This window comes from Amblyraja radiata, chromosome 14 (assembly GCF_010909765.2).
Source record: "Amblyraja radiata isolate CabotCenter1 chromosome 14, sAmbRad1.1.pri, whole genome shotgun sequence".
NCBI lineage: Eukaryota > Metazoa > Chordata > Chondrichthyes > Rajiformes > Rajidae > Amblyraja > Amblyraja radiata.
The window spans coordinates 5263877-5290357 of NC_045969.1; the positions used below are offsets into that span (position 1 = coordinate 5263877).

The following is a 26481-nucleotide window of genomic DNA, read 5'->3' on the forward strand; positions in this document are numbered from 1 at the left end:
AACGCTTAGTGCACGGTGAGTCCGATCAAAGACAGTCCGAGTGTTTAAGAAGGAACTGCGGATGCTGGAAAATCGAAGGTAGACAAAAATGCTGGGGAAACTCAGCGGGTGCAGCAGCATCTATGGAGCGAAGGAAATAGGCGACGTTTCTGGGTCGAGACCCTTCCTCAGACTATCCGAAGGGTCACAAATGAGGTAGATGGGAGATCAGGACCGCTCTCTAGTTGGTGGTAGGGTGGTTCAGTTGCCCGATAAGAAGCTGGGAAGAAACTGTCCCTGAATCTGGAGGTGTGCAGTAAATCCCGTCTGCCTGCGTATGATCCAGTGTTAAAAAACCTTGTCACTCCCACCTTCCAGCCACGCCCTCTAGTCTTTGACCTTTCCAATATCTACATTTCCTTCCCTCAAGGGCATGAGAGAAACAGATGGGATTTTAAACATTTTAAATATCACGTTAGATATTGTTGAGTTTAGTTCAGAGATACAACATGGAAACAGGCCCCAACCGAGCCGGCACCGGCCAGCGATCTCACGTCCACTAGCTCCATCCTGCACACCAGGGACAATTTACAGAAGCCAATTAACCTGCAAACCTGCACGTCTTGTGAGTGCGGGAGGAAATCCGGAACTCCCGGAGAAAACCCACGCGGGTCACGGAGAGAAGGCACAAACTCCGTACAGACAGCACCCGTGGTCGGGATCGAGGGCGGTGTCAGAGGGAGAGGGTGGGGTCTGAGGGGGAGGGTGGGGATCTGGGGGGGGAGGGTGGGGTCAGGAGGGGGGAGGGGTCAGAGGGGGAGGGGTGGGGTCAGCGGGGAGGGGGTGGGGTTAGAGGGGGGGATGGGGTTAGAGGGGGAGGGGGGGTCAGAGGGGGGGGGGTCAGAGGAGGAGGGGGGGTCAGAGGGGGTCAGAGGGGGAGGGGGGGTCAGAGGGGAGGGGGTGGGGTCAGAGGGGAGGGGGTGGGGTCAGAGGGGGAGGGGGTGTCAGAGGGGGGAGAGGTGGGGTCAGAGGGGGGAGGGGGGGTCAGAGGGGAGGGGGTGGAGTCAGAGGGGGGAGGGGGGGTCAGAGGGGGGAGGGGGGGTCAGAGGGGAGGGGGGTGGGGTCAGAGGGGGTGGGGTCAGAGGGGGGAGTCAGAGGGGGTCAGAGGGGAGAGGTCAAAGGGGGGAGGGGGGGTCAGAGGGGGGTCAGAGGGGAGGGGGGTGGGGTCAGAGGGGGGAGGGGTGGGGTCACACAGAGGACGAACGGCACTTACTATCAAATTCGTTGACTTCCACGTCCTTATCTGAAGATATGATCGTCACCCCGCTGGCTCCATGGACTAAAAACAAACAAAAAGAAAAGGTAATTCAGTGAGAAATGTAGGAAGGAGATGAGGAGGAATTTCTTCACCCAGAGGGTGGTGAATCTGTGGGATTCATTGCCACAGGCGGCTGTGGCAGCCAAGTCAATGGGCATTTAAGAGATTGATAGATTCTTGATTAGTACGGACGTCAGGGGCTATGGGGAGAAGGCAGGAGAATTGGGGTTAGGAGGGAGAGAAAGATCAGCCATGATTGAATGGCGGAGAAGATGATGGGCCGAATGGCTTACAAAGAGTCATAGGGTGTTACAGCATGGAAAGAGGCCCTTCAGCCCAACTTGCTCACACCGGCCAACATGCCCCAGCTACACTAGTCCCATCTGCCTGCCTTTGGCCCATATCCCTCTAAACCTGTCCTATGGCTGCAGAAACCAAATTTCGTTTGAACCTCATGTGAGGTTCAAATGACAAATAAAAGGTATTGTATTGTATTGTATTGTATCCATGTACCTGTCTAAATGTTTCTTAAAACGTTGGGATAGTCCCAGCCTCAACTACCTCCTCTGGCAGCTCGTTCCGTACACCCACCACCCCCCCCCCCCCCCCCCTCACCTTAAACCTGAAGCATGTCCATATTCTCCACACATGCTGCCTGAGCCACTGAGTTACTTCAGCACTTAGTGTCTTTTTTAATACATTTAAAACACATTTGGATGGGTGCATGGTTAGGGTAGCTTTAGAGGTATATCAGGCAAACATGGGTGAATGGGATTCGTTCAGACAGAGAGGAACATATAAGATTATTAAGGGCTTGGACACGCGAGAGGCAGGAAACATGTTCCCGATGTTGGGGGAGATCCAGAACCAGGGGCCACAGTTTAAGAATAAGGGGTAAGCCATTTAGAACGGAGACGAGGAAACCATTCTTCACACAGAGAGTTGTGAATCTGTGGAATTCTCTGCCTCAGAGGGCGGTGGAGGCTGGTTCTCTGTATACTTTAAAGAGAGAGCTAGATAGGGCTCTTAAAGATAGCGGAGTCAGGGGATATGGGGAGAAGGCAGGAGCGGGGTACTGATTGTGGATGATCAGCCATGATTACATTGAATGGCGGTGCTGGCTCGAAGGTCCGAATGGCCTACTCCTGCACCTATTGTCTATTGTCTATAGATTGGGTAGACGCACAGAGTCTCTTGCCCAGAGTAGGTGAATCGAGGACCAGAGGACTTAGGTTCAAGGTGAAGGGGAAAAGATTTAATAGGAATCTGCGGGGTAACATTTTCACACAGAGGATGGTGGGTGTATGGAACAAGCTGCCAGAGGAGGTAGTTGAGGCTGGGACTATCCCAACGTTTAAGAAACAGTTAGACAGGTACATGGATAGGACAGGTTTGGAAGGCTATGGACCAAGCGCAGGAAGGTGTGACAAGTTGGGCCGAAGGGCCTGTTTCCGTGCTCTATGACTATGACTAAGACATCTTGGTCGGCGTGGAGTGGTTGGGCTGAAGGGCCTTGCTCTCTGAAGGGCCTGCCTCTGTTCCTCATGTTTACAGCAAAACCACACAAATTGCAATGTTAATCCAAGATAATTCAGAGCGTTCTATTAGAAGAATAAACAAAAGCCAGGGCACTGGGGAACAAGCTTCTGAATCTCTTCCAACTAATACCAGCGCTCAGAGAGTCCCATCCAAGAGGCCGTTTGTGGGCGGCACAGTGGTAGAGTTGCTGCCTCACAGCGCCAGAGACCCGGGTTCCATCCCGACTACAGGTGCCGTCTGCACGGAATTTGCTCGTTCTCCCCGTGACCCGTGTGGGTTTTCTCCGGGTGCTCCAGGATCCTCCCGCACTCCAAAGACCTACAGGTTTGTAGGTTGATTGGCCTGGCATAAATGTACATTGTCTAGAGACTAGTGTTAGTGTACAGGGATCGCTGGTCGATGCGGACTCGGTGGGCCAAAGGGCCTGTTTCCGCGCTGTATCTCTAAACTAATCTGACACCAGCCCAGATAGATTTGGACTTGCATCATAAAGACCATTCCTTTCTCATTTCAACAAGCGTTAGACTTTACTTTAAACTTTCGATAGCAGACACAAAATGCTGGCGGAACTCAGCGGGTCAGGCAGCACCTCAGGAGAAAAGGAATCGGTGACGTTTCAGGTTGAGACCCTTCCACAGTCTCGACCTTCAACACCACCCATTCCTTCTCTCCCAGAGATTCTGCCGGACCTAACCCGCTGAGTTACTTCAGCTTTTTGTGTCTATCTTCGGTGTAAACCGACACCTGCAGTTCCCACCTACACATTTAAGCTTTAGCCATACAGCGCGGAAACAGGCCATACAGCCCACCGAGTCAGTGCCGACCAGCGATCACCCCGTACACTAACACCATCCTACACACACGCACAATAGGGACAACTTACGATTTTACCAAAGCCATTCGGCCCTCTTTGGAGTGTTGGGGGAAACCAGAGCACCCGGAGAAAACCCACGCAGGTCATAGGGAGAACGTACAAACTCCGTACGGATAGCAGGATCGTCAGGATCGAACCTGGGTCTCTAGTGCTGTAAAAGGTCTGTCCCACTGTACGAGGTAATTCAAGAGTTCTCCCGAGTTCTCCCCTGATTCGAGCTCGTGTAATGTCCGTAGCGGGTACGTAGGAGTGCATACTGTCGTTGTGTCCTTGGGCAAGACACTTCACCCACCTTTGCCTGTGTGTGAATGTGTGTGAATGTGTGTGAGTGATTGGTGGTGGTCGGAGGGGCCGTAGGCGCAGATTGGCAGCCACGCTTCCGTCAGTCTGCCCCAGGGCAGCTGTGGCTACAGAAGTAGCTTACCACCACCGAGTGTGACTGAGGAGTGAATGAATAATGCGATGTAAAGCGCCTTGAGTATTAGAAAGGCGCTATATAAATCCCATCCATTATTATTATTATTATTACACGAGCTCGAATCAGGGGAGAACTCGGGAGAACTCTTGAATTACCTCGTACAGTGGGACAGGCCCTTTGGGCAGCAACTCTACCGGTGCGCCACCGTGCCGCCCATAATGCTCGGAGCTCTGTACTGACGTCTCAGCCAAGAATCCTCTTTCTTTGAATCACTATAAGCCAAGTAACTAATCAGCCTCAATAATGCATCCTTTGGCACTGAGAACACAGCAACACAAGAGCAGAGATAGATAGATTCTTGATCAGTACGGGTGTCAGGGGTTATGGGGAGAAGGCAGGAGAATGGGGTTAGGAGGGAGAGATAGATTAGTTTAGAGCTACAGTGCGGAAACAAGCCCTTCGGCCCACCGGGTCCGCGCCGACCAGCGATCCCCACACATTAACACTATCCTATACGCACTAGGGACAATTTTTACATTTACCAAGCCAATTAACCTACAAACCTGTACGCCTTCGCAGTGTGGGAGGAAACCGACGATCTCGGAGAAAACCCACGCAGATAACGGGGAGGACGTACAAACTCCGTACAGACAGCGCCCGTAGTTGGGATGGACCCTGGGTCAACCGGCGCTGTATTCGCTGTAAGGCAGCAACTCTGCCGCTGCGCCACCGTGACCGTCCGCAGCGCCACCGTGACCGCCTGGAGATCAGCCATGATTGAATGGCGGAGTTGTCTCGATGGGCTGAATGGCCTAATTCTTCTCCTATCACTTATGGCCTAATGAGCAGGGGTAGACAACTCAGCTCCTCCATTCAACGTGACAGCAACCTTCATCAGTCAGGGTATGGAGCAGAGATGTATTAAAAACTGCAGATGCTGGTTTATACCAAAGACAGACACAAAGTGCTGGAGTAACTCAGTGGGTCAGGCAGCATCTCTGGGGAAAAAGGACGGGTGACGTTGCGGGTCGGGACCCTTCTTCAAGTTGAGATGATATAAACAGGGGCCATGGGGAGTGTAGAGAGAGGGATGGAACTGTGGCCCAGGGGGGAGTAGAACTGAGAACCAGAGAGTGTAGAGAGAGGGGAAAGGGCCCAGGGGAGTGTAGAGAGGGGATGTGTAGGAAGGACCTGCAGGTGCTGCTATTACTAATTGTTTGCCTCATTGTCACCTTCCCCTCAGCTAACAATGAACCGCTCTACGTTCCCTTCATCATCATCGTCCCCTTTGATCTGTCATTTTCACACCTTACCCTTCCACACCTCTGCGTCTCCCTCCCCTCAGTCTGAAGAAGGGTCTCGACCCACAAGTCCACAGGTTATAGTAGTAGAATTAGGCCGAAACATCACACCTGCTCCTGCTCTCCAGAGAAGCTGCCTGTCCCCGCTGAGTTACTCCAGCATTCCGTGTCTCTCCTCGTGTAGAGAGGGGAGAGACCTGTTCTGAGGAGTGCAGGATCCAGCAATGTTCGGCATTCTCTGACAAGTGTGGATTGCCCTTGCACGCTCTCTCTCTCTCACACACACATACGTCTCTCTCACACCCATTCTCACACACACACACACATTCTCTCTCACTCACCCATTCTCTCACACACCCACACAATCTCTCTTTGACTTTCACACAGACACTCTCACAAACACACACTCACACACATACACACACACACCCTCTCACACATTCTCACTTTAACACACTTTCTCTCATACACACACACACCCTTGCACCATTTGCACAGATGTTAAAGGAGGTCTTAACAAATTCTCACCCACAAGTACAACACTTTGATTGTGCACCTTTCAAAGTTAGCAGCAATCCCTGGGAAAGACTAAAGGTAGACACAAAAAGCTGGAGTAACTCAGCGGGGCCAGGCAGCAGCAGCATCCCTGGAGAGAAGGACTGGGTGACGTTTCGGGTCGAGACCCTTCTTTCAAGACCCATTGTTACGGCAGGAAGTTCTCCGTCCACTTCCTGTGGCGGGGACAGGGAGATGTAGACGGCTCAGAGTCCCCATCCCCAGCCCGGCACCGGGGAATGAACCACAATGGTGGACACGGAGAGACAGAGCGCGAGCTGACAGCTGGGGAAAAGAGTTATGTGTCACACACTCGTGCACACACACTCACACTCTCTCTCTCAAACACACACACTCTCTCACACACACGCACTCTCTCTCTCACACACGCTCTCACACACGCACTCGCTCACACTCGCACGCACGCACACTCACATGCACACGCACTCACACACACTCTCACACACACACGCACTCTCTCACACGTGCTCTCACACACGCTCTCACACACGCACTCTCACACACGCACTCGCACTCACACTCGCACGCACTCTCGCACGCGCACGCACACTCGCATGCACACGCACTCACACACACTCTCATATACTCTCACACGCGCTCACACACTCACACACACACTTTTACACACACACTCTCACACACACACTTTTACACACACACTCTCACACACACACTTTTACACACACACACAGGCACTCTCCCTCACACACACACTCTGTCTCTCACACACACACACAAAGCAGGGTTGTGCATTTCTCGTAGTGTTCAGTCACCCTGGAGCTTGTTATATTATTCAGCAAACAGCACTTCTTCACACGACCTCATTAAAGCAGCCAACATAATCAAAGCCTCAGGTGGACAAAAAAATGCTGGAGAAACTCAGTGGGTGAGGCAGCATTTCTGGAGAGAAAGAATGGGCGACGTTTTGGGTCTCTACCCGAAACGTCACCGATTCCTACTCCCCAGAGATGCTGCCTCACCCGCTGAATTACTCCAGCATTTTTGGTCGGGTGCGCTACAATGCCGAGAACTATATTCTGCACTCTTGTATCTTCCCCATTGCTCTACCTATGGTGCTTGAGTTTAGCTTGATTGTACAATATACATGATGTGTGTGGATAGCATGTGAAATCACGTTTTTCACTGTGCCTCAGTACACTCAAAACATCACCTATCCATGTTCTCCAGAGATGCTGCCTGAGTTACTCCAGCACGCTCTGCACTTTAGTGTATTAACCAGCATTTGCAGTTATTTGTTTCTACCTTTGTTCTCAGCAACGTATCTCATCAGTTCCAGAGACAAAGTCCAATGTCCTTCTGCAGTTGTACAGAGCCCTAGTGAGACCACACCTGGAGTATTGCGTGCAGTTTTGGTCTAAAATTTGAGGAAGGACATTCTTGCTATTGAGGGAGTGCATCGTAGGTTCACAAGGTTAATTCCTGGGATGGCGGGACTCATATGTTGATAGAATGTAGCGGCTGGGCTTGTATACTCTGGAGTTTAGAAGGATGAGAGGGTATCTTAGTGAAACATATAAGATTATGAAGGGTTTGGACACGCTAGAGGCAGGAAACATGTTCCTGATGTTGGGCGAGTCCAGAACCAGGGGCCACCGTTTAAGAATAAGGGGTAAGCCGTTTAGAACGGAGATGAGGAAACACTTTTTCTCACAGATAGTTGTGAGTCTGTGGAATTCTCTGCCTCAGAGGGTGGTGGATGTGGGTTCTCTGGATACGTTCAAGAGAGAGCTAGATAGGGCTCTTAAAGATAGCGGAGTCAGGGGATATGGGGAGAAGGCAGAAGATTGTGGATGATCATTGATGATATCACATTGAATGGCGGTGCTGGTTCGAAGGGCCGTATGGCCTACTCCTGAACCTATTGTCCAATATCCGCAAGGGGTAGAGGTCTTCTTCTTCTTGCGTATGGCGTGCACAGCCTACAGTTGTAGGACAACTTGTTCTATTTGATCTTATTTGATCGTGCATGCCGGGTTGATTGCATTCGTTGAAACAGGGCGGACCAAGTGAAGGTTGCAATCTCCCACCCCAGGGGTAGAGGTGAATCGGACAGTACCCTGGCTCATGGGCGGAAATCCTGGGGGGGGGGGGGGTCCTGTCATCCCCCATGTTTTGAGAGGTGGGGGACAAATCCCCTCATGTTTTGTGTCTTGGGCACGACAGCCAGTCCAGTCGGTTTGCTTGCCCCAGGTCCTAGATGTTAGGCCTCATTGTGTCCCCCCCATATTTTAAAGGCGATTTCCGCCCATGCTGCCCTGGCTTACGGATGGAGTGGTCAGACGCCTGATAACAGAGGGGAAGAAGCTGTTCCTGAGTCTGGTGGCTTCAAGCTTCTGTACCTTCTGGCGGATGGCAGCGGGGAGAAGGAGGAATGACCGTGGGCGGGGGGAGGATCAGTGCAAAGTCACTCTCCCTGGCAAAGGCATCCCAGACATTCACACCAAGGGGGAACTGTGCTGGAGTGCGCCACATTCCCCACTGTCTACCGGAAGGCAAGTGCCGCAAACACTCGGCAGCTGAGCAGAATTCCACAGGGATTTATTCTATTGCTTTTAGACTTTAACAGACACAGTGTGGAAACAGGTCGGCACTGACCAGTGATCACTCCGCACACCCACATTATCCTACGCACACTAGGGGACAATTTACGATTTTATACCGAAGCCAATTAACCTGCAAACCTGCACGTGGGAGGAAACCGGAGCATTCGGAGAAAACCCATGCAGGTCACGGGGAGAACGTACAAACCCCGTACAGACAGCTCCCGTAGTCAAGCTCGAACCCGGGTCTCTAGCGCTGTGAGGCAGCAACTCTACTGCTGCGCCACCGTGCCGCCCCGGTTGGTACGAAAAAAAAAGAGCAGGTGAATTCTCCTGAAGCCCCAAAATCCAATGGTTTCGTTATCCCATTGACTTCAATTGGATCCAGACACAATAGACAATAGGTGCAGGAGTAGGCCATTCGGCCCTTCGAGTCAGCAACACCATTCACTGTGATCATGGCTGATCAACCCCTTTCCTGCCTTCTCCCCATATCCCCTGACTCCGCTATCTTTAAGAGCCCTATCTAGCTCTCTCTTGAAATTTTTCCAGAGAACCTGCCTCCACCGCCCTCTGAGGCAGAGAATTCCACAGACTCACAACTCACTGTGAGAAAAAAAAATGTTCCCTCGTCTCTGTTCTAAATGGCTTGCCCCTTATTCTTAAACTGTGGACCCAGGTTCTGGACTCCCCCAACATCAGGATCATGTTTCCTGCCTCTAGTGTGTCCAAACACTTAATAATCTTATATGTTTCAATAAGATGCCCTCTCATCCTTCCAAACCCAGCAGCTCCATTCTCTCAGCATCTGACAGTCCCGCCATCCCGGGAATTAACCTTGTAAACCTACGCTGCTCTCCCTCAATAGCTAGAATGTCCTTCCTCAAATTAGGGGACCAAAACTGCACACAATACTCCAGGTGTGGTCTCACTATGGCCCTATACAACAACCACGTAACATAATGCCAGATAGACACAAAATGCTGGAGTAACTCGGCGGGACAGGCAGTATCTCTGGATAGAAGGAATGGGTGATGTTTTGGGTCGAGACCCTTCTTTAGACTGACATTATGTCAGAACGAACTACATTCAAACTTATCCTATACTTTCAGCATTTAGATTATTTTATGAATTCAACCATCACCAAAGAGCTGTCAAATTTAAGTGTGCGTTATGTTAAATTATCATGGAATTTCTTCAATATCCAGTGTGCATATTGTTTTAAGTTGATTAAAAAAGTCACAAAGATCTGGGGTAACTCAGCAGGTCAGGCAGCATCTCTAGAGAACATGGATAGGTGACATTTTGGGTTGGGTCTGAAGCAGGGCCTTCTCTGATCCCTTTGGATATGGTGGTAATGTGAATTAGGAAGAGGGGAAGTAAACAGGATATCCCAGAATAGAAGATGTGGGAAACAGATAATTAAAATTCTGCAAGTCATTCCTAATTTAGTTGAAGTTCCTAACGCAATGTTTCCTAAACGCTGAGCTTTAGTTTAGTTTGGAGATACAGTACGTAAACAGGCCCTTCGGCCCACCGAGTCCACACTGACCAGCGATCCCTGCAGATTAACACTATCCTACACACACCAGAGACCATTTTTTTTACATTCACCAAGCCAATTAAACTACAAACCTGTACGTCTTTGGAGTGTGGGAGGAAACCGAAGATCTCGGAGAAAACCCACACAGGTCACGGGGAGAATGTACAGTCAGCGGGATCGAACCCGGGTCTCCGCCGCTGCCTGTGCTCGAAGGGCCGAATGGCCTACGCCTGCACCTATTGTCTATTGCTGTAAGGAAGCAACTCTACCGCTACGCCGCCCATTTTAGAAAACATAGAGAATAGGTGCAGGAGGAGGCCATTCGGCCCTTCGAGCCAGCACAGCCATTCATTGTGATCATGGCTGATCATCCCCAATCAATAACCTGTGCCTGCCTTCTCCCCATATCCTTCGATTCTACTAGCCCCTAGAGCTATAGAAAAATGTATTTCAAACAATCCAAATTATCTGAAGATAGACATAAAATGCTTACATCTCCGAATATAGATTTGAAAATTTCTCTTTTAAGGGGCCTTCTCTTCTATTTCTACTTTCCACTTTTTCTTTTTTCTTTTTTTATTTTTTATATCCACACGTTTTTCTACTCTCTACCATCTATTTTTCCACTTTTTCCCCTTTCTATTGTTTTCTTTTTCTTGGCTTGCTTCCTTCCTTCTCATAACATAAAACTAGAGGTTGTACATAGAATGGATTACGGTATGACATAGTTGGCACCCTTCTCTGGACTGAGGGAGACACAGAGATGTGGAAGGGTGAGGTGTGACAACAAGAGATCAAAGGGGAAGAAGTGCAAGGAGAATGTAGAACGGTTCATTGTTAGCTGAGCGGAAGGTGACAACGAGGCATACAATGTAAAATTTAATCAGGAGGACAGTCAAAGAAGTCGGAGAACTAGGATGGGGGAGGGGATGGAGAGCGAGGGAAAGCAAGGGTTTACTTGAAGTTAGAGATGTCAATATTCATACCGCTGGGTTGTAAGCTGCCCAAGCGGAATATTAAAGATAGACACAAAATGCTGGAGTACCTCAGCGGCACAGGCAACATCTCTGGAGAGAGAAAAAATGGGTCGCGATCCTTCTTCAGACTGAGCTCAGTTTCAGGCCCAGTCTGAAGAAGGGTCTCGACCCGAAACGTCACCCATTCATTCTCTCCAGAGATGCTGCCTGTCCCGCTGAGTTACTCCAGCATTTTGTGTCTATCTTCAGTGTAAACCAGCGTCTGCAGTTCCTTCCTACACAAGCGAGATACGAGGTGGCCAAGCAAAAATATCTGAAGTTGCCAACTAATGGAAACAAATGTATTCCAGAGAGAGTTAGATTTAGCTCTTAGGACTAACGGAATCAATGGATGTGGGGAGAAAGCAGGAACGGGGTTACTGATTGTGGATGATCAGCCATGATCATATTAACTGGCGGTGCTGGCTCGAAAGGGCCGAATGGCCTACTCCTGCACCTATTTTCTGTGCTTCTATGAAACACAAATGCCTCAAATTCAACCAAGCAAAGACTGAAAACATAAATCCCTAATCAGATCTGCAGCACGGCTTGTTATTGTTAGTCCCAAACTCTGTGCGATGGGTCAGTGGGGACGTGCGTGACAAGATAATCGCCAAGCCTGGCAGTATCTTCCCCCGTGCCAACTCTTTGTGCGAGAGAGAATTGTCCAATTAATCTCACTCCCATTTTCCTCTCGAGCTGGCGGCTTTAAACCTCTCCCTGCTCCGTTCCAAGTCACAACAAGAGGTTGCCTGGCAACGCCTCTCCTCGTCTCCTGCTCAATCTCTTGCCAATTCCCCGAGATTTGAATTTTACGATGGAGACGGCTTGAAACCAATGGATACAACCTCCCCCCCCCCTTTTCGCCAAACCTCGATTACAAACTCTGCCGTTTAAATCCTCATTTAACCAGCCCTGCTCCAAAATGAACCAGCTTCATCTAGACTTTCCCCGTGTCCCAGAGTGGAGTTGCACGGTGGCGCAGCGGTAGAGTCGCTCAATCGCAACCCCAGAGACCAGGGTTCGATCCTGACTGCGGGTGCTGTGTGTACGGAGTTTGCACGTCCTCCTCGTGACCTGCGCGGGTTTTCCCCGGTTTCCTCCCACAATCCAAAAACGTGCGGATATGATGTATTCAGGAGAGAGTTCGATTTAGCTCTTAGGGCTAACGGAATCAAGGGATATGGGGGGAAAAAGCAGGAACGGGGTGTTGATTTTGGATGATCCGCCATGATCATGTTGAATGGCGGTGCTGGCTCGAAAGGGCCGAATGGCCTACTCCTACACCTATTCTCTTTGTTTCTATTTATAGTTTAATTGGCTTCTGTAAATTGTTCCGAGTGCGTAGGATAAAACTAGTGTACGGGGTGGGGTGATCGTTGGTCATAAGACCATAAAGTAATGAGCGATAGAAATAGAATTAGGCCATTCATAGAAACATAGAAAATAGGTGCAGGAGTAGGCCATTCGGCCCTTCGAGCCTGCACCGCCATTCAATATGATCATGGCTGATCATCCAACTCAGTATCCTGTACCTGCCTTCTCTCCATACCCCCTGATCCCTTTAGCCACAAGGGCCACATCTAACTCCCTCTTAAATATAGCCAATGAACCGGCCTCAATTACCTTCTGTGGCAGAGAATTCCACAGATTCACCACACGCTGTGTGAAAAAAAAAATTCTCATCTCGGTCCTAAAAGATTTCCCCCTTATCCTTAAACTGTGACCCCTTGTTCTGGACTTCCCCAACATCGGGAACAATCTTCCTGCATCTAGCCTGTCCAACCCCTTAAGAATTTTGTAAGTTTCTATAAGATCCCCCCTCAATCTTCTAAATTCTAGCGAGTACAAGCCGAGTCTATCCAATCTTTCTTCATATTAAAGTCCTGACATCCCAGGAATCAGTCTGGTGAACCTTCTCTGTACTCCCTCTATGGCAAGAATGTCTTTACTCAGATTAGGGGACCAGATTCGGCCCATCAAGTCTACTATGCCATTCAATCATGGCTCCCTCCTAACCCCATTCTCCTGTGTTCACCCCATGGTCGGTGGGACTAGGTGGGCTGAAGAGCCTGTTTCCACGCTGTATCTCTCAAACTAAAAATCCAATCCTCCCGTAAATCAATCCATGATGATGAATACAAATATTTTGACACTCCCCTTCCACTGTTCAAAAAAGAGGTTCAAAGATTCAAAGATATTTTATTGACACATGTACCAATTAAGGTACAGTGAAACTCGATTTACCATACGGCCATATTGAAAAAAGCAACAAGACACACAGCTTAAGGGCCTGTCCCAATTTCCCGAGTTATTCACGAATTCTCCCGAGTTTTCACTCGCAGAATGTTCGTAACGAGTCCGTAGGAGTCCGTGGATATATCGTAGCGGCTCGTTATGTCAGCCGTAGGTACTCGGGGCTATTTTCTTTTACTCGTGGACATTTTTCATCATGCTGGAAAAAACGTCCCGACTTACCCGACTTACCCGATGCCCCGAGTACCTAGGGCTGGCATAACGAGCCGCTACGATATATCTACGGCCTCCTACGGACTCGTGGCGAACATTCTGCGAGTCTGAAAACTCGGGAGAATTCGTGAATAACTCGGGAAAGTGGGACAGGCCCTTTACATGAAAAGTTAACATAAACATCCACCACAGCGGATTCCCCACATTCCTCACTGTGATGGAAGGCAATCAAGTCTAATCTTCTTCCCTCTTTATGGCGCTTAGAATCATTCACAGGTGCTTTGAACAAGGCTGACCAAGGATTTATATGTGTGGGTTGAGCATAGATGTCGGGACAAGTTTTTGAACACAGCAAGAGTGGTGGGGGCTTGGAACGCGCTGCCAGGGGGGGGGGGGGGGGGGGGGGGTGGAAGCAGATACGAAATGGCGTTTAGGAGGCTTTTAGATAGGCACATGGATATGCATGGAATGGAGGGGTATGGACCATGTGGAGGCCGATTAGGTCAGTTTAACTTGGCATCATGATTGGTGCAGACACTGTGGGTCGAAGGCAGGAACGGGGTACTGATTGGGAATGATCAGCCATGATCATATTGAATGGCGGTGCTGGCTCGAAAGGCCGAATGGCCTACACCTGCACCTATTGTCTATGGGACGGTCCATTCCTGTGCTATGTCCTACTATCTAAGTCCTACAATCTATGATCTTCATCTATTAGTTTTTTTGGTTTTAGAGATACGGCGCGGAAACAGGCCCTTCGGCCCACCGGGTCCGCGCCGACCAGCGATCCCCGCACATTGACACCACCCTACACCCCACCAGGGGCAATTTTTCATATTCACCAAGCCAATTAACCTGCAACGCTGCACGTCTTTGGAGTGTGGGAGGAAACGGAAGATCTCGGAGAAAACCCACGCAGGTCACAGGGAGAACGTACAAACTCCGTACACATAGCACCCGTAGTCGGGATCGAACCCGGGTCTCGGCCGCTGCATTCGGTGTAAGGCAGCAACTCTACCGCTGCGCCACCATGATCGCCTTATGTTCCGTCTGGAGATACAGCGCGGACACAGGCCCTTCGGCCCACCGTGTCCGCGCCGACCAGCGATCACCCCGTACACTAACACTATCCTACACACTAGGGACAATTTTGCAATTCTTATCTGAAGCCGATTAACCTACTAACCTACTAACCAAGACATCTCGATTTAAAAACAGTTCTTACCCACATGCAATCCGAATTCTGAACACACTATGACAACAGCACATATCCTCCCCATGCATGTACTGTATATTGTATGATGTTGTGTTTTATGTTATGTTTGACGGGAATCAGCCTACCTTGTAACATCCTGTACTGAACCTGAATTCCACCATCTTGACTGTGTGGTCATTAAATAATCTAATCTAATCTAATCTATGTTCTATGTTAAGCAGAAACATAGTTTTTAAAAAAAAAATTTGAACAGCCTCAACTTTTCCTACTCTTTTTAAAAGATCTTCCATTACTCCACTCCACAGATGACATTTATGCTGCTGCTCTGAAAGATAGAAATACATTTCTACAAAATGCGGTGCATATTTGCCCCGTACATTTTTTTAACCTCGCTTCCGTTAAAATAAGCAGAGAGCAGTTAGACAGGGGAGGAGGATGTGGAGGGCAGCCAATGGAAGCAGGAACAGAGTGAATATGTTGCTCCTCATCGAGTGGAACTAATGTCGTTATAGCTGCACTCTCTCTCTGTCTGTCAGCCAGCCAAGGCCTGGGTCAACGGGGCTGCACAACACAACAAAAACTCACTGCAAGCTTTTCACCAGAGCACAACACTTTTATGAAGGCCATCTTCAACAGGCTACTTTTTTCACCAAATGACACTTCCCGGCCATCTACGAGGTGCCATCCAAACTCACGGTGGCGCAGCGGTAGAGTTGCTGCCTCAACGGCGCAAGAGACCCGGGTTTGATCCCGACCACGGGTGCTAGTCCATACGGTGTTTGCACGTTGTCCCCGTGACCTGCATTGGTTTTCTCCGGGCGCTCCGGTTTCCTCCCACACTCCAAAGACGTACAGATTTGTAGGTTAACTGGCTTGGTAAATGTAAATTGTCCCTAGTGTCCCTACAAGATGGCGGCGCTGGTAAAAATTGTAAATTGCCCCTAGTGTGTGTGTGTGTGTGTGTGTGTAGGATAGTGTTAGTGCATTGGGGTGATCGCTGGTCGGCATGGACTCGGTGGGCCGAAGGGCCTGTTTCTGCGTTGTATCACTAAAGCCTAAAGTAAAGTTAGTTTAGTTTAGAGCGTGCTGTATCTGTAAACTAAACTAACTTTACTTTAGAGATACAGCGCGGAAACAGGCCCTTCGGCCCACCGAGTACGTTCCAACCAGCGATCACCCCGTGCACTCGCGCTATCCTACTCACTAGCGACTATTTACAATTTTACAGAAGCCAATGAACACACAAACCTGTACGTCTTTGGAGTGTTGGTGGAAACCCAAGCAGGCCACGGGGAGAACGTGCAAACTCCATACAGACAGCACCCGTAGTCGGGATCGAACCTTGGTCAAGATGTTCAAGATGATGACGCTGCCCTATTCAAGGGCAATTAGTGATGGTTTATCAACACAGTCCTGGCCAAGGATGCCCATGCCACACAACTAAACCTGGGTGAAGAAATCAGTGGTCAATTATGGGTGGCAAAGTTGGTGGAGCTGCTGCCTCCAAGCCACTGGCAGCTGTCTGAAGAAGGGTGCCAACCCGAAACGTCACCTATCCATGTTCTCCAGAGAGACGCTGCCTATCCTGCTATGTGACGCCAGCACTTTCATGTTCATAAGTGATAGGGGCAGAATTAGGCCATTCGGCCCATCAAGTCTACTCCGCCGTTCAATCACGGCTGATCTATCTCTCCCTCCTAATCCCATTCTCCCGCCTTCTCCCCGTAATCCCTGACACCCGCACTAATCAAGAATCGATCTATCTCTGCCTTAAAAATATCCATTGACGGCCAAAGAATTCCACAGATTCACCACCCTCTGGCTAAAGAAATTCCTCCTCATCTCCTTCCTCAGACAGCTAGCTGCCAGTGACTTGGAGGCAGCAGCTCTACCAACTGCGCCACAGTGCCACAGTGCCACCCATAATTGACTTCAACTCCTTCCGAAAGGAACATCCTTTAATTCTGAGGCCATGACCTCTGGTCCGAGACTCTCCCACTAGTGGAAACATCCTTTCCATATCCACGGTACACAAAAATGCTGGAGAAACTCAGTGGGTGCAGCAGCATCTATGGAGCGAAGGAGGTAGGCAACGTTTTGGGCCGAAACCCAAGGGTTTCGGCCCGAAACGTTGCCTACCTCCTTCGCTCCATAGATGCTGCTGCACCCGCTGAGTTTCTCCAGCATTATTGTCTACCTTCGATATTTCCAGCATTTGCATTTCCTTCTTAAACACTTTCCACATCCACTCTATCCAGGCCTTTGTGTCTATCTTCGGTACAAACCAGCATCTGTAGTTCCTTTTTCCACACTGGCAGTTCACAGACACCAGTGAACGACACTAGTCGTGGGTGAGGCTCTATTTACTCTGTATCCAGCTGGGGGTCTGATGTAGCAAGGTCATGTTGGTCATCATGTTAGTCATGGGTGGCATAGCGGGTACGGTTGCCAACTGTCCCGTATTAGCCGGGACATCCCGTATATTGGGCTAAATTGGTTTGTCCCGTACGGGACCGCCCTTGTCCCGTATTTGACTGCTACTACTCGGGTCGAGGGGACTGTCTGGTCGGAGCGCCGCGTCCGGCCCCGCCTCACCCGTCCCGACGTAGTGCAGCCCATGGAGTGCAGCAGCAGAGCCTCGCCCGTGGCCCCGTCGGTAGGCAGCCCGGCCAGCTGTCCGACCTTCGGACCTTCGCTTACCGCCGACACCACCACCACCCCTCCTTCTCATGGCCGATCATCGGTTCACGAGTTGGATGGGGTGCTGGACTTTGCGCGCGACATCGTCCGGGCCAAAACTCCTCAGCTGGCCTGCCGGCTGGGCTTTGTGTGCAGTCCAGCACCCGGGCCAACTCATCATTCACCCAGCCACGGCCGAGTCGGTCAATGAATTGCCGTTGGAAATTTGTCCTGAATTTTGACCTTTTGTCCCTTATTTGACAGTGAAAAAGTTGGCAATCCTAGCCTCACAGCACCAAAGAACCGTGTTCGATCGCGCGCGCGTGTGTGTGTGTGTGCGTGTGTGGTTTGCACGTTCTCCCTGTGACAGCGTGGGTTTTCTCTTGGTGCTCTGGTTTCCTCCCACACTCCAAAGATGTGTGGGTTTGTAGGTTAATTGGCTGCTGTAAAATTGCAGTAGGGAGTGGATGTGAAAGCGTGCGGGATAGAACTAGTGTACGGGTGATCGCTGGTAGTCAGGATCGACCTCCTGGGTTTCCTTCAGGTGCTCCGTTTTCCTCCCGCATCCACAACACGGGCGGGTTTGTAGGTCTGGTTTGGCTCAGCCACCAAGCACGATACCTGGAGGCTGCAGCGAATCGTCCGATCAGCAGAGAAGGTTATTGGCTGCAACCTTCCCTCCATTGACGAACTGTACACTGCAAGGAACAGAAGCCAGCGGGCAAGATCATCTCTGACCCCTCTCACCTTGGCCACAAACTCTTTGAATCACTTCCCTCTGGAAGGCGACTCCGGATTGTCAAAGCTGCCACAGCCAGACATAAAAACAGCTTTTATCCACGAGTAGTTGCTCTACTCAACAGCCAAAAATCAATAGCCTCCCTTTGATCTGGTATTTTGTTGGTTCACATGCTTGATCAATGGTGTTTTATCATTAATGTTTTATTATTATTAATGTTTAGTGTTTTCTGAGTCATTCGTAACTGTCACTGTACCAGACTGATTCCTGGGATGTCAGGACTGTCTTATGAAGAAAGACTGGATAGACTTGGTTTATACTCTCTAGAATTTAGGAGATTGAGAGGGGATCTTATAGAAACTTATAAAATTCTTAAGGGGTTGGACAGGCTAGATGCAGGAAGATTGCTCCCGATGTTGGGGAAGTCCAGGACAAGGGGTCACAGCTTAAGGATAAGGGAGAAATCCTTTAAAACCGAGATGAGAAGAACTTTTTTCACACAGAGAGTGGTGAATCTCTGGAACTCTCTGCCACAGAGGGTAGTCGAGGCCAGTTCATTGGCTATATTTAAGAGGGAGTTAGATGTGGCCCTTGTGGCTAAGGGGATCAGAGGGTATGGAGAGAAGGCAGGTACGGGATACTGAGTTGGATGATCAGCCATGATCATATTGAATGGCGGTGCAGGCTCGAAGGGCCGAATGGCCTACTCCTGCACCTAATTTCTATGTTTCTATGTTTCTATGTATGTCATGTTGTTACTTGTGGGCGGAGCACCAAGACAAATTCCTTGTATGTGAATACTTGGCCAATAAACTTACTTACTTACTTACTTAACTGGCCTTTATTGTTTAGTTTAGTTTGGTTTAGTTTAGAGAAACAGCACGGATACAGGCCCTTCGGCCCACTGAGTCCACGCCGTCCAGCGATCCCCGCACATTAACACTATCCTACAAAATCCTACATTTTACACCAAGCCAACTAACCTAAAAACATGTACGTCTTTGGAGTGTGGGAGGAAACTGAAGATCTCGGAGAAAACCCACCCAGGTCACGGGGAGAATGTACAAACTCCGTACAGACAACACCCGTAGTCACGATTGAACCCGGGTCTCTGGTACAGTAAGGCAGGAGCTCTACCGCTGCGCCACCGTGCCACCCTAATGAGTAAGGGAGTCAATGTGAAAGTGGTAGCACAATGAACTAGTGCAATTGGGTGATCGATGGACGATGTGGACCTTGTGGGTCAAAGGGATTTTTTTCCATGCTGTGTCTTTCAATCAGGTTCAGGTTTGTTGTGGTCCCATCTATCGAGGTACAGTGAAAAACTGCCTGCTGTCCAACAAATCAGATAGACCATACATCAGGGGTCGGCAACCTACGGCCCCCGGGCCGAATGCGGCCTGTAATCCGAAATCATCCGGCCCGCAGGCGTGTTTTGTTTCCGCAATCATCTGGCCCCCAGACTTCCGTCATCTACGGTACCTCCCAGGCCCGAGGCCGCGGTGCCCAGGCGCGGTGACGCAAGGAGGCCTGCGCTGGCGGCCGCAATTGCGGAGCTGCCGAGCACTGAGTTCTGGCCGTACCGCATCCTGCGCAAAGCCGCCGGCACGGCCGCGCACCTTCTGTGCCTGGGCTTCACTGTCGGGATCGGGGTTGTCAATAGGCCGGGGACATGTGAGTGTGAGTATTTGAGCCACCGCCTTCAGGACAGAGCCAAGGCATCGGTCCGTAGGCGCATCATGTTGGTGAGCGCCCGTAACTAGGGGCCAGCGCTCCGGGTGGCGTCCTCAAAAGGGCGGGATCCACGTGAACACGTGATTTGATGCCTGCCATCCGACGCGGGATGGGGGTGGGATCCACGTGTACACATGATGGACGTGGCCCGCCATCCGCTCACAGACATGCGTCCTGGGCCCTATGCAGAACAAGGTTACCGACCCCTGCCATACATACAGTCAAGTCAAACTCAAGTGCAATTGAGCAAAGAAGATAGTTCTCAGCATTGTAGCCAGTTCCATAGACCAAGTCCAATGTCCACAATGGGGTAGAGGTGAATCGAACAGTACCCTGGCTTATGGTTCTAAGGTAAAAGACTCTTTGCGTTCATCCTAGCTGTGATTTTATAAACCTCTTGGTGCGGCACATGTGTCCCAGATAGGACAATGCAATTCTTGCTTTGCTTCAGCAAAATAGAATATAGTAGGCATGATTACAGAACAGATCAGTGTGTCCATATACCATTATATAAATATATACACACATGAAAAAATAAACAGATAAAGTGCAAATAAACAGATAATGCGCTATTAATGTTCAGAGTTTTGTTTGAGTTGAGTTTAATAGCCTGATGGCTGTGGGGAAGTAGCTATTTCTGAACCTGGACGTTGCTGTCTTCAGGCTCCTGTATCTTCTACCTGAAGGTAGCAGGGAGATGAGTGTGTGGCCAGGATGGTGTGGGTCCTTGATGATGCTGCCAGCCTTTTTGAGGCAGCGACTGTGGTAGATCCCCTCGATGGAAGGGAGGTCAGAGCCGATGATGGACTGGGCAGTGTTTACTACTTTTTTTTAAATTATTTTTTTTATTTTTTTATTTTCAAAATATTTATTAAAAAACAATATTGACACTACAATAAAACAAGCCAGAACCCACCACCATAATACAATACAAACATATATCCATAATAAACTGATATACAATTATGATACAATCCTTATTGAGGATACATTCAACACCCTGCGGAGCCCAGCGGTCCCGGAACTCCCCCAGGGTGCCCGTAGACAGGGCGTATTCCCTTTCTAACCGCACCCGGGCACGGACGTATCCCCGGAAAAGGGGCAGGCCCGGCTCGGGTAGAGCCCTCCACCGCCTGGCGCCGTGACTCGCGGATGGCCAGCTTGGCCAGGCCCAGGCGCATCAACCCGACCAGGACATCTTCAGCCCCACTCTCTCCCCTACGCACAGGGTGTCCAAAGATGATGATGGTGGGTGAAAAATGCAGCCAGAAGGCAAGGAGCAGCCCCTTTAGATATTCAAACAGTGGCTGCAGCCTCACGCACTCCATGTACACGTGGTACACAGACTCTTCCAGCCCGCATAAGTGGCAGGCGGCTGGCGAGTCTGTGAAGCGCGAGAGAAACAGGTTGCAGGGAACACCTCGGTGCAATACCCTCCACCCCAGGTCCCCAATGTAGAGGGGGAGAATCCCTGCGTAGAGGGACCCCCACCGGGGCCCCCCCTCGCGGCCGGAAGGCAACACCGACCGCCACTTGGTGTCTGGACGGTGGACTAGGAAGTGCAGGGTGTGGAGGAGGAGCCTGTACAGGACACGCCTCTCTGCATCTCGGAGGGAGATGAAGGGTTTGGAGGAAATGCAGCTCAAATTGTGTGGGACCGGCTCCCGGGATGGATTACGGCGCCTGGGTGCGATGAATACTTCCGGCTGAGCGGGGGCTTGCTCAACCACAAGTACTCCACACGTTTGAGCCCCCCCCCCCCCGCGGGCGGTTACTACTTTTTGTCGTCTTTTCTGCTCCTGGGCGCTCAAGTTGCCGAACCAAGCCACATCACACACATACAGGCAGCAGCCGAGGTCAGAATCAAAGCCGGGGGTCGCTGGTGCCGTGAGGCAGCGGCTCTACCCGCTGCTCCACCATGCCGTGCGCACACACACACACGGGGGGCCTGTTGACCGGTTGCATCGTGGCTTTGTTCGGCAACGAGCGCCCTGGAGCGGAAAAGACTACAAAAAGTAGTAAACACTGCCCAGTCCATCATCGGCTCTGACCTCCCTACCATCGAGGGAATCTATCGTAGTCGCTGCCTCAAAAAAGCTGGCAGCATCATCAAGGACCCACACCATCCTGGCCACTCACTCATCTCCCCTCCACCTTCAGCCTGAAGACTGAAGACTGAAGACTGCAACGTCCAGGTTCAGCAATAACCACAGCCATCAGGCTATTAAACTCAACTGAAACAAATCTCTGAACATTAATAGCCTATTATCTGGTTATTTGCACTTTATCTGCTTATTTAATGACATGTGTATATATTTATATAATGGTATATGGACACACTGATATGTTCTGTACTCATGCCTACTATATATCATGTTGTGCTGAAGCAAAGCAAGAATTTCATTGTCCTATCCGGGACACATGACAATAAACTCCCTTGACTTGACTTGACGTGTTGTACTGTTCTATACAACCCATCGGTTTAACCCCCGAGACTGGGGCCTTTTTAAAACGAAGTCAAAAAACAAATCCCCGAGTTTAAAAACAGGCTGGAAAGAGAATCAGATGACACCGAACAAAGATATTTAATGGGAAGTTGTGTAAAAAAAACAACAACAAAAACACACTAAAGAAAGAACTCTCCACGATTCAGTCGAGTTGTTCTTGGACTTTTCAATAAGGCACTGAATTCATTTTGAAAGGGCTTGAAGCTCTCTCCATCACAATCAGCTTGTTATTGAGGAAGCTAAAAGACTGGATGGAGCCTGTGCACATAATTCACTGCTGTTCCCTGCCAATGTCACGGTTTTATCTCCTTCCCTGAGAATGACCAGAGCCACAGACCCACCCATCCCCCCTCCCCTCCCCCCCAAACCCCAGATACCCAACACCAGAGTCTTGTCCACACACTCACTCAATGAGGTCACACACTCACTCACTCAATGAGGCGACTACCCTGATTTAAAAAATGGGGGGGGGGGGGGGTGCAACCCATCATCTCCAGAACCATTGGCAAGGCTTCCAGAATTTTCCATGTCGTTTCTTTTCACAAGCACCGCTACCCACATACACACACACACAATTTAAATCCCACATCAGCAATTTTGGGAAAATACATTTTTTTTTTAAAAAAGGGAAAAAAACCATGACAAAAGTTTTAGTGCTGGAACCAAGTGGACTGTTGTTCAAAGCTTCTTGGCCCAAAAATAGCCAGGGAGGAGGGAGAAGGAGAGAGGGAGAAAATAGCGTCTGTATCTCTCTGATTTTGGGAGGAGGAGGAGTGGGAATTTAAATAGAAGTCAACAAAAACTTCAGGGGTCACATTTTTTTTCTCCTCCGGCAACACAATCTTTTTTGCACAAAAGGAATGGCGGTGACTTAATTTTTTTCCCCTTTCTTTCTTTCTTTCTTTCCTGTTTCTTTCTTTCATTCTCTCCTCTACACTCTACCCCACCCCATTCCCCCCCCCCAGGATAGCAGTGGAAAATATTTGACAAAGGCCACCGGGCTGAAACAACAAAGAAAGAGTTGGCGAAAAGTTGGCAAAAGTTTGGCGAAACTTTTTTCATTGGTTTCAAGACACACATACAAACACACACAAAAAACAGTTACTTACTCAGCTCCAGTAGGTTTAAGGACAGGAGGAAGGCGACCAGGGGCGCCATCCCTAGCACAGAGAAAGTTTCTGCCTAACTTTTTCTCTTCCCGAAACACACACCCTCTTTGCAGAGCTGCGGGAGGGAGGGAGGGACGAAGCTCGATGTCCCTCTGTCGCCACCAAAGTATCTTTGATCGCCACTGCTTCGCTTCACACACGATCCCAGACTCAATCTCTCTCCGCTAACCAGTCCTCGAATTTAACCCAGGCTCGTCCTGGGTCCTAACGCCCGAGTTAGTTTTTTTTTTGTGTCTCTCGTTTATGATGATTATTATTATATTGTTCACAGTGTACTATGCTTACATATGCTGTCCTGCTTGCTTGCTCCAAGTTAGAATTTCCTAATTCTGCCTGGGACATAGGACAATTCCTGGTATGTTGCGAAACATACTTGGCTAATAAAGTATGATTATTATGATAGACAAAAAATGCTGGAGAAACTCAGCGGGTGAGGCAGCATCTATGGAGAGAAGGAATAGGCGACGCTTCGGGTCGAGCTTCCAGAGGAGGTAGTTGAGGCAGGGACGGTCGCAACGTTTCAGAAACATGGATAGGACAGGTTTGGAGGGATATGGACTAAGCGCATGCAGGTGGAACTAGTGTAGCTGGGACATGTTGGCAGGTGTGGGCAAGTTGGGCCGAAGGGCCTGTTTCCACGTGTAGTCGCGCAAGGGGACCCTTCGACCCGCCACGTTCATGCTAACCATCTAGAGTCATAGAGTCTTATAGTGTGGAAACAGGCCGTTCGGCCCAGCTTGCCCATACTGGTCAACATGTCCCAGCTACACTAGTCTCATTGATAGGTAGAATTAGCGCTATAAAAATGACTTTCTTACCACAATTAATATATTTGTTTCAAGCGATCCCAATATATATTCCAAAATATTTTTTAAAAAAACTAGATTCTACTATCACTAATTTTATATGGGATTACAGAGCACACAGAATTCAACGAAAGCATTTGTATACACCTAAAGAAGTTGGGGGCTTATCATTACCTAACTTTACATATTACTACTGGGCAGTGCATATTAAGAACATAATGTACTGGTTGGATAGTTCCACTCACCAGCGGAGTGGATAAGAATGGAGAAAGAGGAGTGTTTCCCGTACGATATAGGAACGATCTTGTTCTCACCGATAAAATTGAATAGTATAATATATAAGAAGAACCCAATTATTCACAATACAATAAGAATTTGGAAACAAATAAAATTATCCTTGAAATTAAATAATCTATCAGTACTAACCCCACTATTGAACAACCCTGCATTCAAACCATCTCTTATCGATAAAACATATAAACAATGGGATAGACTGGGGATTAGGAAAGTAGGAGATATGTATGAATTGGGCAAATTGTTATCATTTCAACAATTAAAATTAAAATTTAAACTGAAGGATAATCAATATTTCAAATATATACAGATATGTGACTTTATGAAGAAATATACACACAGATTTCAAATTATATTTTTAGACCCTTTAGAAGAAGCAATGAATATTAAGGCTGATTCACAAAAACTAATATCATACTTTTATAATAATATATTAAATAGAGAATTACCCTCAACAGAGGCACTAAGAGAAGATTGGGAACATGAACTAATGAGAAAGATCCCGAAGGATAGATGGGAAAAGTATCTGATGAACACACATAATTGTTCCATTAATGAAAGACATAATTTAATTCAATTTAAATTATTACATAGACTATATTATTCAAAAACGAGGTTGAATAAATTTTACCCAAACGTTTCTCTCAGATGCGATAAATGTTTGTTTCAAAATGCTAATATAACACATTCATTTGTAGGATGTATAAAGTTGAATAAATTTTGGAGCGATATATTTGATATATTTACAAAGCTTTTCAAGTCAAGAATAGAACCTAATACGGAATGGATTATATTTGGAATAATAGTAGAAGATATCAATTTAAATAAGGACCAAAAAGTTTTTTTAATTATGGGTTAATAATTGGAAAGAAATTGATACTTAAATTTTGGAAAAATACAGCTATTCCAACTGTTAAAATGTGGATTAGGAATATGATGGACATAGCACGCCTTGAAGAAATGAGACTCCGACTAATAGATAAATATGACCAATTCTTAAAGAGTTGGTCCCCTTTCATCGACTTTTTGGAATCATGTGATGCAGCGGTACCATAAAATTGCTGATTTCAGGTCAGGTCGTGGATAGATCTACATCTCCGAATAAAGATTTGAAAATTTCTCTTTTAAGGGTCTTTTGCTCCTATTTCTACTTTCCACTTTTTCTTTTCTTATACACACACTTCACGTTTTTCTATTTTCTACTATCTATTTTTCCTCTTTTTCTCTTCTCCAATTGTGTGTTTTTTTTTCCCCTTCTTCTTGTCTTTCTTATTTCCTTTTCAAAAACATAAAACTAGAGGTTGTACATAGAATGTATAATTACATTATGACATAGTTGGCACCTAAAATTAGGTCCCACTGTATTGTTTTGTATTGTACTAACTTCTAATAAAATAAATAAAAAAAACAAACAAAAAAACATGTCCCAGCTACACTAGTCCCACCCACCTCCCTCCAAATCTGTCCTATCCATGTACTTGCCTAATTGCTTCTTAAACATTGCGATAGTCCCAGCCTCAACTATCTCCTCCGGCAACTCGTTCTAAACACCCACCACCCTTTGCATGAAAAAGTTACCCTTTGCATTCCTATTAAATCTTTCCCCCCTCACCTTAAACCTATGTCCTCTGGTTCTCAATTCTCCTACTCTGGGCAAGACTCTGTGCGTCTACCCGATCTATTCCTCTCATTGTTTTGTACAAACTCTATATGTTTACCCCTCATACTCCTGCGCTCCAAGGA

The 26481-nt window shown here is 48.4% G+C and overlaps 1 protein-coding gene across 3 annotated transcripts in view; it reads right to left on the minus strand.

Moving 5' to 3' along the window:
- Positions 1–23834, minus strand: part of jam2 (junctional adhesion molecule 2) — a 45099-nt gene extending 21265 nt beyond the window's left edge. Inside the window, exons 1-2 of one of the 3 annotated variants that reach the window (XM_033032402.1) lie at positions 23579–23834; positions 1253–1318 (exon numbers count right to left, since the gene is read on the minus strand). In XM_033032402.1, coding sequence (XP_032888293.1) covers positions 1253–1318; positions 23579–23627 — 115 coding nt within the window. In that variant the 5' untranslated portion in view covers positions 23628–23834. The remainder of the gene's footprint in view (positions 1–1252; positions 1319–23578) is intronic. The other 2 variants (XM_033032400.1, XM_033032401.1) reach the window with 2 other exon arrangements.
- Between the last annotated feature and the right edge of the window lie 2647 nt (positions 23835–26481).